Here is an 18,424-nt window from a genome sequence, read left to right as displayed (position 1 = left end):
GTTTTGCGTCTCAGTCAACAAGTAAATTTGTGATTGCCTCGGATTGTCTAAATGCGGTCAATGCCATTACGAGTCTTCATTCACCTTGTGGCCCCTTTGCTAACATTTTGATTGAGTGTAGGGAACAATTAAAAGACTCATCCCATTTGAAGCTTATATTTGAGAAAAAAAGCGCCAACAAAGTAGCGGATGCTATAGCTAAGTTTGCTCTTAAAGACACTAGCTCTCGCAATAGAACCTATGTTTGGGCTCATGCCCCTTCTTTTGTAATTGATTATTGTAATTCGGATTTTATTTCGGCTTGTACGACACTAAGACCCGACCCTCCCCGTGATGTATTTGAACTCCTTTTGTCTTTAATATAATGTGTTCATTCCGTCCAAAAAAAAATAGTCATAGAAAATATAGATTAATCTTCTTTGAATAAGTTTAGCTCAAATTGCACAGAAAAAGACCAAGACTTTAAAACCATTAGCAACCATGAATGAGAACTCTTACGCTGGCTAGCATATTGAGATAACCGGATAAAGAATCTGAACTCTATAACACCGTCTAGTATATTGAGTTATTAGTCTTTGAACATTCTAACAATTTTAATCCAAATCCCCTATTTACTAAAAGAATAGGCGAAACTCCAAATTTTTTCGCCTAAACATCCAAATTTGTTCGCCTAAACATATTTCCTAAAATAAAGTGTAATTATGTAAGATATTAATTTTAAAAACGTAGAAAATAGAATAAAGTTAATTAAAGAAAGTAGGAAAGATAGTAATTAAATGTGTATGAAGAAGATGAGAGGACCCACTAAAATAAACAAATTTAAAGTCATTAGCCAATAGGTATGCACGAAATAACTTGACTTTTATACTATGTGGACTTCTTTCTTTAAATTCTATTGTTAAATTCCCTTTCAAATGACGCAAGTCAATATGGAGATTTGTTAGAATATACCCTCTATATGAAGCTAGCTATACGGAGTGGATAGTATAATAAGACGGTTAAGGACTTACTTTTTGTTGATTTCTGTCCATAGGTTGCAACCTTCCGTTGGAACAACTTCTTAGGCGGAACCTCAAATTCCCGTCCTTTTGGAAGCGTCGTTCTAGATGGCATAGATTTTGATATAGAAGCTGGGACAGGGGAAAACTACGATGTCCTAGCCAGAGCACTACAAGGATTCAGTACCCCACAAAGGGAAGTCTATCTGTCTGCTGCTCCACAATGTCCTTTTCCTGATGCACATCTAAGTACTGCCATCAACAGGGCCGGCCCATAGGGGTGTTTGTTGGGTAAAGTGACAAGGGCCCAAGTCTAGAAGGGGCCCATGATAGAATATTATTGTAAATATCCCTTTTATTTACATATTATTTGTTACCTAGTTTGTAATTATCTAGTTCCCTCTTTGTAGCTATTTAGTTGATTTAGTTCCTTATTTGTAGGATGCTAACTTTGTATTTATACTGGATGATTTCATCAATGAAAGGCAACCATTATCTTCCTTTATGGTATCACACTAGGTTACGATTCTCTAAATCGTTTCCGCTCAACCTATCTTTTTCTTCTCCTTCTATTCCTGACCTCACGTCAATCAAAAATGACTACTAACACCATTGCTAGGTCGGCCTTCCACCCGGCTCTTGCTGTCAATAGTATTCGGAACCATATTACCGTCATTCTTGGTATGGATAACGATCAATACCCTTTATGGGTCGCCCTATTCACGAATCATGTGAAATCTAATCGCGTGCTTCATCACATCATCAAACCGAAGAACGGACTTCCTAAACCGCCTTCTACTGATGATGAAAAAGAATTATGGGAGACTCTTGACGCTACGGTTCTACAGTGGATCTATTCCACCGTCACCAACGATCTCTTGGAAAATATTGTTGAGACCGACACCACTGCCATGGAAACATGGAATCGTCTCGCCGATATTTTCCAGGACAATCGCAATTCTCGAGCAGTGACACTGGAATAGGAATTTTAGCACATCGAAATGAGCGATTTTCCATCCATTTCTGCCTACTGTCAGAGACTCAAATCCCTGGCCGATCAATTGAAGAATGTTGGCTCCCCGGTGTCCAATAGCCGACTAGTTCTTCAATTAGTGTCGGGATTGACAGAGGCTTACCATGGTGTTGGCACGATCATTCGTCAGGCTGGTCCGCTTCCTCTGTTTTATAGAGCGAGATCTATGCTCACCCTCGAGGAGGCAGGTCTTGCAAAACAAGCAGCAACATCCACGACTCTCTATGCCAGAGGCTCCACTGAGGGTGACGCTGGGGGTTCTTCGTCCAAGTCGCCTGCTACTGGTGCTGGAAAAGGCGGTCGCAATTGTGGAAAGAAGAAGGGCAGCGGCAGCAAGGGTGGAAAGGGCAGCAATAAATCACAAACTGCTGCAACTTCTTCCCCTGTTTCCGCACCATTACCACCTGAAACTCCTTATCCAGGTCCATGGCCAGCGGGTTATGGGTCGTGGCAGTGGCCTTCGTCACCATGGGGCTATCCACCATGCCCATATCCCATTGGTCCGTGGGTTCGCCCAGGAATGACATATCGACCACAACCACAGGCGGGGATTCTCGGATCTCGACCGGCACAGGCGTATACTACTAATGGTTAAACTCCATCTCAAACTGATATAGAGGCGGCTATGTATACTCTCGGTCTGACACCACCTGAACCTTGGGTTATGGATACAGGAGCAACCTCCCACATGACATCGAACCAAGGTAATCTCTCTTCTTTTGTTCATTCGAGCATTTCTAATGGTATAATTGTCTGAAATGGTCATTCTATTCCGATTAAAGGTCACGGTCATGCTACCCTACCAAAACCACATCCCCCACTCCTCAAAAACGTTCTTTTTGCTCCCAACCTAGTCAAAAATTTAGTGTCCGTTAAAAAGTTTATTGTTGATAACTTGGTCACTGTCGAATTTGACCCGTTTGGCTTTTGTGTGAAGGATCTGCGGACGGGGACTCGTCTCATGAGATGTGACAGTAAGGGCGAGCTTTATCCTATTTCCACCAAAGTCTTTTCTGTCGCACAACCATCTTAATTTGATGCTTTAACGTCTTCTCTTTGGCATGCCCGTTTAGGTCATCCCGGAGACCCTGTTTTTTCATCTCTTAGGAAAAATAATTTTATCGATTGTACTTTGAATTCTCGAAACTCAATTTGTCAATCTTGCTCGCTTGGAAAACATGTTCGTTTACCTTTTGCTAATTCTACTACGCGTACTTCTTTGCCATTCGATATTATTCACTATGATCTTTGGCCGTCTCCCGTTCTTAGCTCGCCGGGTCATAAATATTAATTGTTAATTTGGGATGATTTTAGTAATTTTTTATGGACCTTTCCTATAGCAAAGAAAAGCCAAGTTAGCTCCATCCTGTTAAATTTTCATACTTACATTCAAACTCAATTTGAGCGTAAAATAAAATCGATTCAATGTGATAATGGTACGGAATTTATAAAAACTATTTTTAAAGATTTTTGTGCGGCTCAAGGCCTAATTTTTCGCCTTTCTTGCCCGCATACATCGTCTCAAAATGGTAAAGCTGAGCGTAAAATCCGTTCCGTGAATAATGTCATTCGAACCCTCTTATTTCACGCCTCCGGCCATACCCATCGCTTATTGTCATCACGCATTAGATATGGCAACTTATCTCATGAACATTCTACCAAGAAAACCCATTTCCTATGACATTCATGTGTTTATGCTTTATCATCGTAAACCCTTTTACAACCATCTTAGAGTCTTCGGTTGTTTATGTTTTCCTCTTATCCCGTCCACTACTATACATAAACTTCAACCTCGCTCTACTCCGTGTGTTTTTCTAGGCTATCCTACAAATCATCGTGGTTATAAATGTTTTGATATATCGTCTAATAAAATGTTTATAAGTCGACATGTTATTTTTGATGAGTCCGTTTTTCCATTTGCAAAACAAACTCGTCCAAACATCACCACGTACGATTTTTTGGATAATGAGGTCTCTCATTATGTCCTTCGTCACATGACAAAATCGAGTTCCCCTTTGCCCAACTCTACGCCTGACCAGCCCCGTAACCAGACCCGTGCTTCTTCATCACCTGGTCCCACCACGGTCAGCCCCATTCCTACCCGTGTCTGGCCTGATAACCTGACCGTCTACAATCGTAGGCAGCCCCAGCATTCACCCCCTCCCACTAGCCAAACACACCCCCATCCAAACCCACCACCTGTGGTGATCATGGGATTGTAAAACCCAACCCCAAATATTCCAAGCCACATAAGCAATACAATTTAAATCACATTGTCACTATTTCACCAATTCCCCGAAATCCCGTGTCAGCTATCCGTGATATTAATTGGAAAATGGCTATGGATGACGAATACAATGCTCTTATTGATAATAAGACAGAGGACTTGGTTCCTCGTCCATCCAATGTTAATGCCATACGATCTATGTGGATTTTTAGACACGAATTTAATTCTGGCGGTTCCTTTGAAAGATATAAAGCACGTCTTGTAGGTGACGAAAAAACGCAGCAAGTTGGTGTCGATTGTGGAGAAAATTTTAGCCCGGTGGTTAAGCCTTCCACAATTCGAACTGTTCTTAGCCTTGCATTGTCCAAATCATGGTCCATCAACCAACTCGACGTCAAAAATGCTTTTCTTCATGGAGCCCTCAATGAAACGGTCTATATGTATCAGCCACTGGGTTATCGTGACAAACTTCGGCCAGATCATGTTTGTTTACTTAAGAAATCCCTCTACGGTCTTAAACAGGCACCTCGTGCTTGGTATAAACGGTTTGCTGACTATATTGCTCAAATTGGTTTCACGCATAGCAAGGTGGATCATTCTCTTTTTATTCTTCGACAAGGTAATAATTTAGCTTATTTATTGCTCTATGTCGATGATATAATTCTTACATGTTCTACCGAGTCTCTTCGAACCTCCATTATGAGTCGTTTGCAATCGGAATTCGCCATGAAAGACCTTGGCCCCTTAAGCTTCTTTCTCGGCATTTCTGTCAAGCAAACCGAAGCTCGTATGTTTCTCTCCCAAATGAAGTATACCGAGGACATTATTAACCGCGCTGGTATGTCATCGTTCAAACCAGCAGCTACTCCCGTCGATACGAAACCTAAGCTCAGTGCTTCGTCAACCACCACTCCTTATTCGGATCCTACTCTATATATAAGTCTTGCCGATGCTCTACAATACCTCACATTTATGAGACCCGACATTTCTTATGCCGTCCAACAAGTGTGCTTGTTTATGCACAATCCAATGGATGCTCATATGGGTGCTTTGAAACGAATTATTCGCTATCTTAGTGGCAGTATTGACCGGGGTCTATGGCTTCGCAAGTCTCTTCCTAATAAGCTCACGGTTTACACGGACGCGGACTGGGTGGTTGTCCGGACACGCGACGTTCTACATCGGGTTATTGTGTTTTTCTCGGTGACAATATTGTTTCTTGGGCCTCTAAACGCCAACCGACATTGTCACGGTCAAGTGCAGAGGCTGAGTAACGCGGGGTAGCTAATGTCGTGGCTGAGTCGTGTTGGCTTCGCAATCTTCTTGTCGAGCTACATGTTCCTATGAACAAAGCCACTCTTGTTTATTGTGACAACGTTAGCGCAATTTATTTGTCGGGCAATCCTGTTCAACACCAACACACAAAGCACATCGAGATGGACATCCACTTCGTGCGTGAGAAGGTTGAACGAGGTGAAGTTCGAGTCCAACATATCTCTTCTCGCTATCAAATTGCCGATATCTTCACTAAGGGTCTTCCATTGGTTCTTTTTGATGATTTTCGGGACAGTCTCAACGTCCGTCTTCCTCCCGTTTCAACTGCGGGGGAGTGATAGAATATTATTGTAAATATCCCTTTTATTTACATATTATTTGTTACCTAGTTTTTAATTATCTAGTTCCCTCTTTGTAGCTATTTAGTTGATTTAGTTCCTTATTTGTAGGATGCTAACTTTGTATTTATACTGGATGATTTCATCAATGAAAGGCAACCATTATCTTCCTTTAGCCCATGAGAACGAAATTAGAAGTGTCGAGATTAAGGGAAGTGTTCAGTGATTTTACATCTTACCAAGTAATAAGTTGCGTCTGTTGTTTCATTTATTGAATTTTATTAGTACTAATATTTTTACAAAATCGGGGCCCCATTTTAAAATTTTGCCTAGGGCCTCAATATGTTTAGGACCGGCCCTGGCCATCAATACTGGTGTTTTCGACCCCTAAGGCTGCTTGCCAATACAACGGCAACACCAACCAGCTACTTAGCTCCTGGAATAAGTGGTCTACTGTCAATGCTGGACAAGTATTCCTCGGCATTCCTACTGCCACAGGAGCTGCTAATAACGGTTTTATTCCGCCTCAAGTTCTCATATCTCAAATATTACCGACAATTAAATCGTCGCCTAAGTATGGAGGGGTGATGCTCTGGTTTAGGTTCTTTGACACCACTTATAGTAATTCCATCAAGGCTAGTATCTAAGGCCTCGATTCGAGTCATCATATTCCACTACCCTCAGCGGACAAAGACGGAACTTTATAAATACGGAACGTTATAAATACTAGTGTCTAGAACTATAACAACGACGGAACGTTATAAATACTCGAACACAATGCGAGTACATAGGAATTTCATAAATAATAGCTTTACAAATATAAAGCGTACAAGTTTGAAAATAATTACGCAGTAACTATTTTGAAGGAGTGTTCGATGAAAACAAGAGACAACAAAGACGAGGCAATGACTCGGAAAGACAGACACAAAGCTCTCGTTAGCCAGATTATAATGAATCACCAAGGAGTACTTCAACCCGATACGATCACCAAAGCATAACTCTCTATCAATCATACTCTGTACTTCTCGAGATCAATTAAATTTTCCTCTCTTCTGCTTTTTGAATTGAGATCAATTAAATTTTTCTCTCCTCTACTGGTGGGCTTATCTACGCAAGTGAACCACCTTAAATCCGTTTTCTTGAATTGCGTTCTATTACTCCTTATATTTCTTGCATCCGTCATAAGATTGTATTCAAGTTTGGTAATTCATTCATTCAAGTTTTGCGATTCAGTTGTTGCTATGTCGGCGGTGTGTATGATGAAGTAATAGAACTTTACACAATCTCAATTATACGAGTACTATCGACGAAGTCATGGACTCGTATGCAGTACGATAATACGAGTATCGAATTGTTTGTGTAGGAGTTATGTCCACTGTCCTATACGACGAATTAAACCCACTTGGCCACTTGAGTCTATGTGATCGATATGCCTTGCTAGAGGCCACTGTGGGTTTGACATTTAAATGGTTTATGTGTCTGGTAGACTGGTAGTCTTAAGTGAGGCTATTGGGCCTCACACAAAAGGTACGAGATTAGTGTAATTACTAGGCACGGTATGTCGGTATATATAGTTTTTTAGTTTTTTTAGAGTATTACTTATAAATTTGAAATTGACAATTTATTTTTCATGTTTCATTTCATTATATTTTGATTTGAAAAACTAAAATTAAAATCTTACGAAGTCATGAAATTTTTTCTTTTACCGAGAAAATAATGATGTTATTTTGTAATTTTTTGCTAATAGCATATTTTTTAGCCGCAACTTCTTAAAATGTCAATGACATTTTATCGTAATTTTTATTTTTAAAAAAACTTCTTTATCATAAAAAGACGCGAGATAAATTTGTGGAAAATGTAAAATATTGAATCTTATAAATATTTATATTTAAAATATTATGCCTATTAACTCATCATATGATTCATATCTATAGTATATGCCAAAAAATACAAAGCCCAGTTTAGGAAATATTTTTACGCGAAAAAAATAGAAGTTTCACCTATTCTTTTAGTAAATAGGGGATTAGTCCGACTGATAATAATAACACTAATTGGACTCTAATGCTGATTAGGCCTAGCTGCACTTAGGTTAACATTAAAGAAACTAACCTAACTGAATGAGAGGAACACTAAGAGAGAAAAAAAAAAAAAAAAAAAAAAAAAAAAAGAGTTTTCTCCAAGTTAGTTTTCTTCCCTTCGGTACTAGTATATAAAGTGGTAGAGACATCACAACTGGAGTGCTTATTATTCGTCTGGGTTATTGGATTTATACATACAGGATTTGACAGTGGTAGAGGCATCACAATTGGAGTGCTTATTATTCGCCTGGTTATTTCCGCTGCGTTAATAGGTATGTGACTCATCTTATTTACTATGTTAATTTGATTAATACTTGCAATTGATCGATCCGAGCTCATAGGGTATTCAAAACCCAACAGTTTGTCACTAGCTTGACGATTTATATTTGTCGTGTGCAGTACGATAATGTCGAGTCGAAAATCTATAAAACTGGAAAGATGTGATGGAACAACCGGAGACGATAGAATAAGTGAGTTACACCCTGATTTGAAGCACCTTATTTTAAAGGACTTGACAGTTAAACAAATAGCAAGAACAACTGTCCTATCTACGCAATGGCGACATATTTTCTACCTAAGCTTACAAGCCTTGAAATCTTGGACTGTTATACGATTGGGGTATGAATTATTATACTACTATAATTACTTGAAATATCCACCTTGACTGACACTGAAATAAAATATGGCTTAATTAGTTATATCATGATGAAAATGTTCTTTATTTATTATCGCTAATTTGAATTAACATTCATATATACGGAATTTGTTGTCCTTTTCTATTTTTGGGTGTCTCATTCATTTGTTGTCCTTTCTATTTTAAGAATGAATTTGATGAGTAATTTGATCATTCACACTCAATTTATTCCACTTGTCATTTAGTAATTGGCCCTCTCCCTTTTCCTTGGTCTTTGTGCCAAAACCAAAGGACAACAAATGACCGGGATGGAGGGAGTACATTTTACTAACAACGTCGTCCTTGCGTGCTTGGTTATTGTATAATGACAGGTATTAGCTCCATGCTTGAAGCCAATTGAATTTTCAGACTGTAGGCCTTGGGCATTAAAGAAGCTTACTTTACATGGAATTAATCTAACTCGACTATCAACCTTCATGCCGGAGCTCATTTTATTGCTTAAAAGAGCTAAAAACCTCGAAGAGCTGTGGATAGAAGATTCTACTGAATCTGATGAGCTTGATCATGACAATTTCAACAAGTGTATTTTCAAAGATGTTACACTGGACCGACTTGAGACGCTGTCGTTTGTATTTGATGGCGAATCTCCTGTAGGTCTCGAATTGTTCAAGTCTATTCTTCCTTGCTTACCGGCGCTTGTCAACTTGAACATTGGTTATTATAGTATAGTGCTGGATTCAACTGAACAAAAACGGGTTGTTGAAAGTGTATCGGAGTTTTGTCGGGCATTACCCAATGTCAAATTGACGTACTTTCGTATATAGTAATTTTAATTTAAAATGTTTAATATATGAATTTGACTAGGGCTTTTGCCATGGTTGAGATGTACTCTTTCACGTACGGTACATTAGTCATTCTATGAACTAACGTATCAATCTAAGGCGGTGATAGCAGATCCGCTAGACAGGCGAAATTTTGATTTTTTTTTTATTTTACCTTATGATATTACTAGTTTACCATTTCTCAAATATTTTAGCGGTTCACCCCCTAACTTTCAATCGTGATTCCGCTACTGAATGCATCCATTCATTATGTAACTACTTTTATGTAAGGTCTTTGTTGTATTTCTCACGCAATTCATTAATACAAGAATCATCTTTCTACATTTTGGTGATTACTTTCGCAGTGCGGTTATGTACACAGTGTTATCAGCCTTGTGCGTCCATTGTTAGCTTGTTTATGCAGAATCTAAATTGAATATGATTCATTAATCATCTTTTTATGCAACCTAATTGAGAGGAATGCGAGATTGGCAACTTACATCTCGATTATCATATACTGTATTAGCCACTAATTCGCGACTAAGGGCCTGATGCCAAAGTAGCAAAACCGCAAAGGTTCTCGCTACGAAAATCCCCGACCACCCGCTAATCTCTCCGACCAGCCTTACTTACACAGCAATAGACCTCACATAAGGCCACATTTGACCATCTTGTTGATAACCCATATAAAGCTTGTTTGATAACTGTTCCGGGTGTAATTCCAGAGCAAGTATCGTTACCACCCGTGGCTTGTAGAATAATGTCTTTGGTTGAACCCTTCTCGCTCCTATCGCCTCTCTCGGCCTTTCCTGCAACAATGAACGAAGGCGAGGGCTTGGCTTTGTGCCAAGCGTACCCACTCCGACGCCAAGTCGGTGAACTTAGAGGTATAAGTTGTATACTAATTGGCTAGGAATGTATTGTAGAGAGATAAGGGAGATATTACGGATGAATAGTGTATTTTAGGTTAAGTTGTGGGATCCTTTCCTCAATGAAGGTTGAGGAGTATTTATAGGCTTTCACCTTTTGGCACGTAGTGGCCAAGTGGCCAAGTGGCTTATTAGGTGGAAAGACCGTTCTACCCTCGGCCGATGGACCTACGGCAGGCCGGCAGAGGGTCTTGGATGTGAGTACGCGGACATGTGTCCCCGGGCGAGCGGTGTCCGGCCGAGACCACAGCTATCAGGCCGATGGGCTGCATCGGCTAGGCAGTCTAAGCCGTTGACTTGCTGTGGATATCCTTGACCTTGCTCAGTGTGTTGACTTGGTCAGCGGTGCAGAATATGCCCCATCAATTTGCCCCCAGCGTAGTCTATGCCGTGGTATGGGCTCCGATGTATCCGAGCATATATTACGCACTAAGTAAATTTCGCAAATTTTTCAGATCGGCGTCTTCTTGTGTATCGGCGTGGCACCTGTTATTCCGTACCATATACCATATCCCCCCTCCACATGGGTGCGTAAAGGGTATCCGATGTGGAAAAAGAACATGTTGTATTTGGCCGAGACCGGGTGAGAGTCCGGTTGATTTTGATTGCCCCATTTACCGGTACTCCATGGCTTGGTTGATCGGTAGCCGGCGGATACTAGATACCTAGGAATTTGTTTGAGGGAGATGAACAGTCGAAGAGATGTGAATAGGCGTGTTGAAGACGCTTGGTCACTGTTGCATTGATTGACATTCAACTGTTGCAACGATTGACATCCCGCGGTTGCATGCTTGACACGTGTGTGTTCGCTGATTGGTTGACGCTTCATGGGCTGTGCCCTGATTGGTCCTTCTCCATGGGCTTTTCCTATAAATAGGGCAGTTATTCCGTGATTTTGGCCTCCATTTCATTTTCGAAAATTTTCTCCAAAATCTTCATCTTTCCAAACTTTCAAGGGTTTCCTTCTTCTTAATCTTCGGAGTATTTGATCCGGCGAGTGTTTTTCTTTAAGGTAAACAAGCAAACTCTTTATTTTCCTTGCTAATAATTTGTTGTGAACCATGTCTTCTGCTGATCCTTGGGCCTAGTAAACTGCGTCGGGGGGTCCTAGGTCTCCTTCTCCTGAAGTTGATCCTCAAGTACGGAGGAATGGGAGGATTTCGACTCTTTTGGTGATCTTGGTGATGATTTTGGTGATGATATGGAAAGGTCTCGTCCTAGTGAGGGGAGACAGTACGTCATGGATCACGGCTATGTCTGTAAGATCCGCCTTGATCGTGCTTGGTCCCGTAAGCTTGCCCGTTGTTCCGGCGGGAAACTTTTCGAGGATCATTTTTTCTTTGGTAGGGGATACGAAATCGTTATCCCTGGGGAGGGTCAGGCTGTATGCTGCCCTCCGCCGGGCCATACTGGCGTGTACCTGCGGCATTTGGAGTACGGGCTCCGGTTTCCGCTGAATGGGTACGTTGTGGCCATAATTAGAGCCATGAACGTTGCTGTTGCCCAACTGCACCCGCTGGCCATGAGGACCATAATTGGTTTCGTCTGGCTTTGTCTTTTTAAGGGAGAGGCTCCGACGGTGGATTTATTCCGCCGTCTTCATCATCTCAAACCGTCACTCCCTGGCCGCGTTGGATGGTACAGCGTACAAACCGAGCAGGGTTACGTCTCTGTTGACAAACTCTCTTCTTGCAAGGGCTGGCAGGGTCGGTGGGTGTATGTTAAAGTGCCGAATGACTATCCGCTGCCCCGTTCCTTCCAGCATCAGGTTAATTTGCGGTGTGAGACTAGGGCGGAGCATGACAGATGGGTCACTCGGAAGCGTCTTAAAATGGATGCTAGCAGGGTCCTTCTGAAGGAGGATGAGAGGCTGGCCATGAGGCTCTTTGAGGTGGACAAGGGTGGGGTGCCGAAAAGATGGATTCCCCGACGAGATCATTCTTCGGGATGAGCCGCTTTGCTATGTCGGCCTCATACCGGCCCTAGCACGGGGTGAGTGGGGTCGGTGTGAGGCCCACCGCCGCTCTTGATGTTTCTTTATTTTCGAATCTCGATTCATTTCTTCTTCTTGACTCTTGCTTTGTTTCTTTTGTAGACCACTTTGGACCGGACCTATCTGAAGATCTTCTTCGGAGAATGGGGCTGCACAAAGATAAAACCGTCGCTAACTTGCATCCCAAGGCTTCAGCCGATGACCGCAGGGTGTCGCCGAATGATCTTATGGAACAGCGGCTAAAGGTCTTGAGCAAGGAGGAGGCGCAGGCGAGGGTTGTTAGCGGTGTGGTGCGTCGGACGCGGAAAACAACGCCTTCAGCGGCGACAGCGCCGACACCGGTTCCAACTCCCATCCCCTCCCCTAAGAAGGTGGAGGTTGTTGAAATTCCTGATGAGGGGGACTCTGATGCGGAGGGATCTCCTCTTATCTGTAGGAGGAAAAGAACAGCTTCTACCGCGGGCAAGGAAGTGCCTCCTCCGGCCAAGAAGCCCAAACATGGTACCTATCTGGCTTGTGGCGTTGGGCGGCGGCGGTGGGGTCCTCTCGCACGGGTTGGTGATCAAGGCACCACCGTCAACCCTTCATCCCAGAAGGCTTTCGTCTCCCGGCCCCAGCTAGTGGCCAAATTGCCACCATCGTCCCTTCATCCCGGAAGGCTTCCGTCTCCGAGCTTATAGAGGAGGGCACGAAGCTTATTAGGGAGCTGGCGAGGTGGAACGTGGCTACCATTGCTCGTCTCGGGGAGCAAGAGAAGGCCGTGGCTCGGGCTGTTCATGAGCGTAATGCCACTAAGCGGTGGGCTGCGGCGGCGAAGTTGGGTCTCCTTAATGAACAGAGGCTCGGGGTAGAAGGCGAGAAAACGCTCTTGGAGAGAAAACTTAGGGAGGACGCCGAAAAGGAGGTCCTTGCTGAGAGGGCTAAAGCCGAGGCTGCGGCCGCCGAAGTCGCTGAATCGCCGAGGAAATGTGAGCTCGCTCGGGCGCGCCGACCTCTACCTTAAGCGAGAGGAACGAGTCCGGGACTGTTTAAGGCTCGGGCGGAGGTGGTTCGGGCGAGATGCCGTCATCAAGCGAAGGAGGCGGACATCGAGATGCGCAAACCGACATGCTTCCCAAAGCGTGCGCCAAGTTCGGGATTTGGCCGAAGATCTTGCTAGGGAAGTTATCGGGGAGCTTTTCCCTCTTGATGGTTCCTTCCCGTGGGGCAGGTTCGACGCGTTGCTTGATGACAAGCTCGAGGCTAAGGAGAAAGCCGCGGTGGAGGAGGCCAAGGAGGCGGTGAAGGCAAAGACGGAGAGGGAGGCGGCCGAGAAAGGCTCTTCTTTGAGAGGGCTCGGGTGGCTAAGGAAGAAGCCGAAAGGATGAGGGCAGCTGAGGCTGCCGAAGCCGAGGCTGAGGCTGCTAGAATAGCTGCTGGGTTGCCCGCTGAAGAAGATGCGGCTTGATGAGAACAAGTTTACAGCAGATCTGCTTCGGCTGTCCGGGGGCCAGTTACTCAGCCCTTCCTCCCGTTATCTCTTTGTACGTGAACATAGTAGTTTTTGTCTTCTTTTTGTACAACCCCGGTAGGTTGTGTTTCGGCTTATCCTATGGGGACGGTAGTCGTCCGTATTCTTTTCACTTGTAATTTGTAACATCTTCTAATAATGGTTCGTTTCTTTCGCCTTCGGCTTGGCCGAGGTCTTTATCTCATCTTTGTCGAATTGTCTTCTGTATTCCTAATTGAGCGCCCCTTTTGTTTCCGCCTCGGCTTGGCCGTGGCCATTTTAGAGTGCGTATCTCAACTGTGTTTCAACGCTTCCAAGACACTTCGTCTGTTTTTGCGAGTGTAGTGTGCGATGGCCGTTACTGTCATGGTATCCGCCTTACGAGGGTGATTGCCGCTCTTGTCGGATTGACGGTGTGAGCCTTTGGTTTCTTGACGAGAGAATGCCGCTCTTGTCGGTATGGCCAGTGTGAGCGGCGTCGTTTCTTGATAGCGTGTTACGTGGCGTCTACCACTTGGAGGATGCGACGGCATCAAACCTCTTGGGGTGACTGCCGTGGCGTCTACTACTTGGGGTGACTGCGACGGCGCTAGGCTCTTGATGGAGACTGCCGCTCTTGTCGGTATGACAGTGTGAGCCGGCGTCTATTTCTCGATAGCGTGTTACGTGGCGTCTACCACTTGGAGTGACTGCGACGGCATCAAACCTGTTGGGGTGACTGCCGTGGCGTCTACTACTGGGGTGATCTGCGACGGCGCTAATTTCTTGAGAATGCCGCTCTTGTCGGTATGACAGTGTGAGCGGCGTCTGTTTCTTGATAGCGTGTTACGTGGCGTCTACCACTTGGAGTGACTGCGACGGCATCAAACCTCTTGGGGTGACTGCCGTGGCGTCTACTACTGGGGTGCTGACGGCGCTAATTTCTTGACAGAGAATGCCGCTCTTGTCGGTATGACAGTGTGAGCAGGCGTCTGTTTCTTGATAGCGTGTTACGTGGCGTCTACCACTTGGAGTGGCTGCGACGGCATCAAACCTCTTGGGGTGACCGCCGTGGCGTCTACTACTTGGGGTGACTGCGACGGCGCTAGGCTCTTGATGGAGCGCGCTCTTGTCGGTATGTGGTGTGGCGGCGTCTATTTCTCGATAAATAAGCGATGGGAAGAACTTTGCTTTGATGGAAGGCGTGGATGGTTTTTCACTAGGTAAAAACATGCGTTGGGGTGTAGCTACATAAAATTTTACAAGACTACCAATGCCCTAACGGCCCATCACAGGTACATCCCCCAAATCAGCCACTAGTCGTATCCATGAGGTCGCCCCCCCCTGTAAGGACGGGCTTTTTCCTTTTCGGACTTCTTCGCCTCTTTGAGGGATTGCATGTTGCAACCTCGGGCAGCTATCCGGACGTTGACCACCTCATCCTTCTCGTCTTTGGAGACGAGCTTATGCGCTTCCCCGGTCGAGACATACATCGGTGTTAGGGCCCGGATGGACATCACTGCGTCGGCCTCGCTCAGGGTGACTCGGCCTATGAGAACGTTGTAGGCGGGGCGAGCCGTCGATGACGACGAACTCGGCTAGGATGTTTTTAGCCGCGTTCTTCTCGCCGAACGTCACCGGGAGTTTAATTGATCCCCGGCACCAGGCGGCCCCGCAGAAGTCGTATAGGGGTTGGTGCGGGGCTTAAGTCCTTGATCCTCGGGCCGAGGCCGAGAAAGCACTCTCTAAACATGATGTTCGTGTATGCACCTGTGTCAATCAGGCACCTCTTGACCAGGTGGTTGGATATGTCCAAATTGACTACAAGCGGGTCATTTGTGAGGGGCGATGATCCCTTCGTAGTCCTTTCTTTCGATAGTTATATCGGGGATGCTTGCAGAGGGGATCCTTGAGTTGGGCACAAAGTTGATGGCACGATATAGCTCGTTTAGGTGCCGCTTGTGCCCATGAGCGCGGACCCTCCGTTTTCGTTGCCCCGATGACAACATGAATCACGCCTATCCGCTCGAAGACGGACTTCCTATCTGAACTCGGCGTCGGTCTTTTGGCCTTTGCAACGTACTTGCCGAGGCTTCCCTTTCGGATCAGCTCCTCTATGGCATTCTTCAGATGGCGGCAGTCGTTGGTTAAATGGCCGGTGTGGCCGTGGTACTCACAGTATTGGCTCGTGTCACCGTCGCTTTTTGGCTTGGGAGGTCTTTCCCACTTCTGGCCCTCGTTTTGCTCGGGCGAAGACTTCGGCGGGCGATACGACGAGAGGGGTTTTTTCACTATACCGCCTGCGGTGGTACGTTCGAATTCCACCCGGCGCTGCCGAGTCTTGCTTCCGGTCGGATCTGTCCGACCGTGATCTGTTATTCTCACGGCGTCTCCTTGTCGGACCGCGAGCCTAAGTTGTCGCGGCGTCCTTCGTCCTGACTGTCCTGCCTGTGACCCTTCTTTCCTGATTGCTCGGCTTCGCGGGGATCTTCCCAGGTCTTGTGGTAGTCTTCTACCTTGATGGCTTGGTCGGCCAACTTTCTGGCGGCGTCCAGGCCCAGGCCTCCGCTCTTGATGAGCTCGTTTTTTAAGGCCCCCCTTGGGAGGCCCTTCATCAGTGCGAAGGCCGCCAGCTCGGGATTAATTTCTCGAATCTGCTGGACCTTTCCATCGAACCTCTTCACGTAGCTCCGGAGAGACTCGCCCCCCTCTTGTCTGATGGTCAGGAGGTCAGATGTCTCTACGGCCCTTCTCCTATTGCAGGAGTACTGGGCTAGGAAAGCGCCCTTCAGGTCGGCGTAGTAGTACACCGAGCCATCAGGAAGCCCTTTGTACCAGCTCTGAGCCATCCCATGCAAAGTTGTTGGGAAAATTCGGCACCAGACCTCATCGGGCTGCTCCCATACCGACATGTACGACTCGAAGGCCTCAGCGTGGTCGACTGGATCACCATCCCCCTTGTATGACAGGGGTGGCAGCTTGAGCTTATTTGGCACCGGGACTTCTAGGACGTAGGCGTTAAGGGGCGCCGACCACGTCTTTGAACGATACGCGGCGATCGGCTCCTTGCGTTCCTAACTGGCTCCTCCCCGTAGCGGGAGGGGCTCCTTCTTCGGCTCGGACTTCTTCTCCAACTCGCCGAGTCGGACTCCTCGGCTCCTTCGGGGTGAGCCTCGTTCGTCGTGCGGGGACGCTGTCCTCCCACGAGTGCGGGAAGGACTTAGGTCTACCACGCCCACTTTGGGCTCCCCGGCGACTTGGTGGGTCGGCTTCTCCTAGTGCTCCGTTCAAGTTTCTCGGAGTCACGTTTTGGGCCCTGGTCTCCCGGACAGTTTCCATTGCTCTTGTCGGCGTGACGGTGTGGCGGGCGTATTACTAATTAGGTCTAGGAGCATTTTCAGCTTGGCTACGTCAACCACATGTCCCATGATGGTGACCTGGTTGGCTGGCAGCGGCGTGTCGGGTATTGATGGCATCCCGAACTCCGGTTGGATTACTCCACCGGTGGAGGGCTGTATGACTCCAGAATTGTTGAAAGTATCATCTTGGTAAAATGCAGTTTCGTCGGTTACGACTGCATCTTGTTGTTTAGACATTTTCTTAGCTTTTTGGGTGGGTTTTTTTTTTTTTTTTTTTTTTTTTTTTTTTTTTTTTTTTTTGTTTGGGAATGAATGTGACTAGCTTCTAGTGTCTTTTCCCACGACGGGCGCCAATTGTTCCAGGTGTAATTCCAGAGCAAGTATCGTTACCACCCGTGGCTTGTAGAATAATGTCTTTGGTTGAACCCTTCTCGCTCCTATCGCCTCTCTCGGCCTTTCCTGCAACAATGAACGAAGGCGAGGGCTTGGCTTTGTGCCAGCGTACCCACTCCGACGCCCAAGTCAGTGAACTTAGAGGTATAAGTTGTATACTAATTGGCTAGGAATGTATTGTAGAGAGATAAGGGAGATATTACCAGATGAATAGTGTATTTTAGGTTAAGTTGTGGGATCCTTTCCTCAATGAAGGTTGAGGAGTATTTATAGGCTTTCACCTTTTGGCACGTAGTGGCCAAGTGGCCAAGTGGCTTATTAGGTGGAAAGACCGTTCTACCCTCGGCCGATGGACCTACGGCAGGCCGGCAGAGGGTCTTGGATGTGAGTACGCGGACATGTGTCCCCCGGTGGCGAGCTGTCGGCCGAGACCCCTGGCTATCAGGCCGATGGGCTGCATCGGCTAGGCAGTCTAAGCCGTTGACTTGCTGTGGATATCCTTGACCTTGCTCAGTGTGTTGACTTGGTCAGCGGTGCAGAATATGCCCCATCAATAACAAAAAATTTATTAAACCAACATCGTTTGATATCCCAAACATCGATTGAAAGTTACCCCATTGCAAAATGTTAAGTCCTTCCGCCAAAAAGTCGTGTTTGATAACAAAAAATTTATTAAAAGTTGTATTTTACAAACTTTTTTTTAAAGGTGGTGTTTGGAAAAAAATAAATTTAAAGGTCGTGTTTCACAAAATGTTAAGTCCTTCCGCCATAATAGGTTTTCCGTCAGCCATCTGAAATTCCAGCCCACCCACAACATATTTCTTTTTCCCCCCATCATCAGCCCCATACTTAGCCTCTAAGGACTCCCATATCAGTTT

At 45.3% G+C, this 18,424-nt stretch overlaps 1 protein-coding gene across 1 annotated transcript; it reads left to right on the top strand.

Annotated features, from left to right (window-relative positions):
- Positions 1–1,594: 1,594 nt before the first annotated feature.
- LOC141654803 (uncharacterized) lies at positions 1,595–1,981 on the top strand. Its single transcript, XM_074461920.1, has one exon. It carries the CDS (start codon positions 1,595–1,597, stop codon positions 1,979–1,981), a length of 387 nt encoding a protein of 128 aa, XP_074318021.1.
- Positions 1,982–18,424: the final 16,443 nt, after the last annotated feature.

Source organism: Silene latifolia, chromosome 5, assembly GCF_048544455.1.
Source record: "Silene latifolia isolate original U9 population chromosome 5, ASM4854445v1, whole genome shotgun sequence".
Classification (NCBI taxonomy): Eukaryota; Viridiplantae; Streptophyta; class Magnoliopsida; order Caryophyllales; family Caryophyllaceae; genus Silene; species Silene latifolia.
The sequence above is the reverse complement of the archived record's forward strand: the minus strand, read 5'-3'. Positions and strand labels throughout refer to the sequence as shown.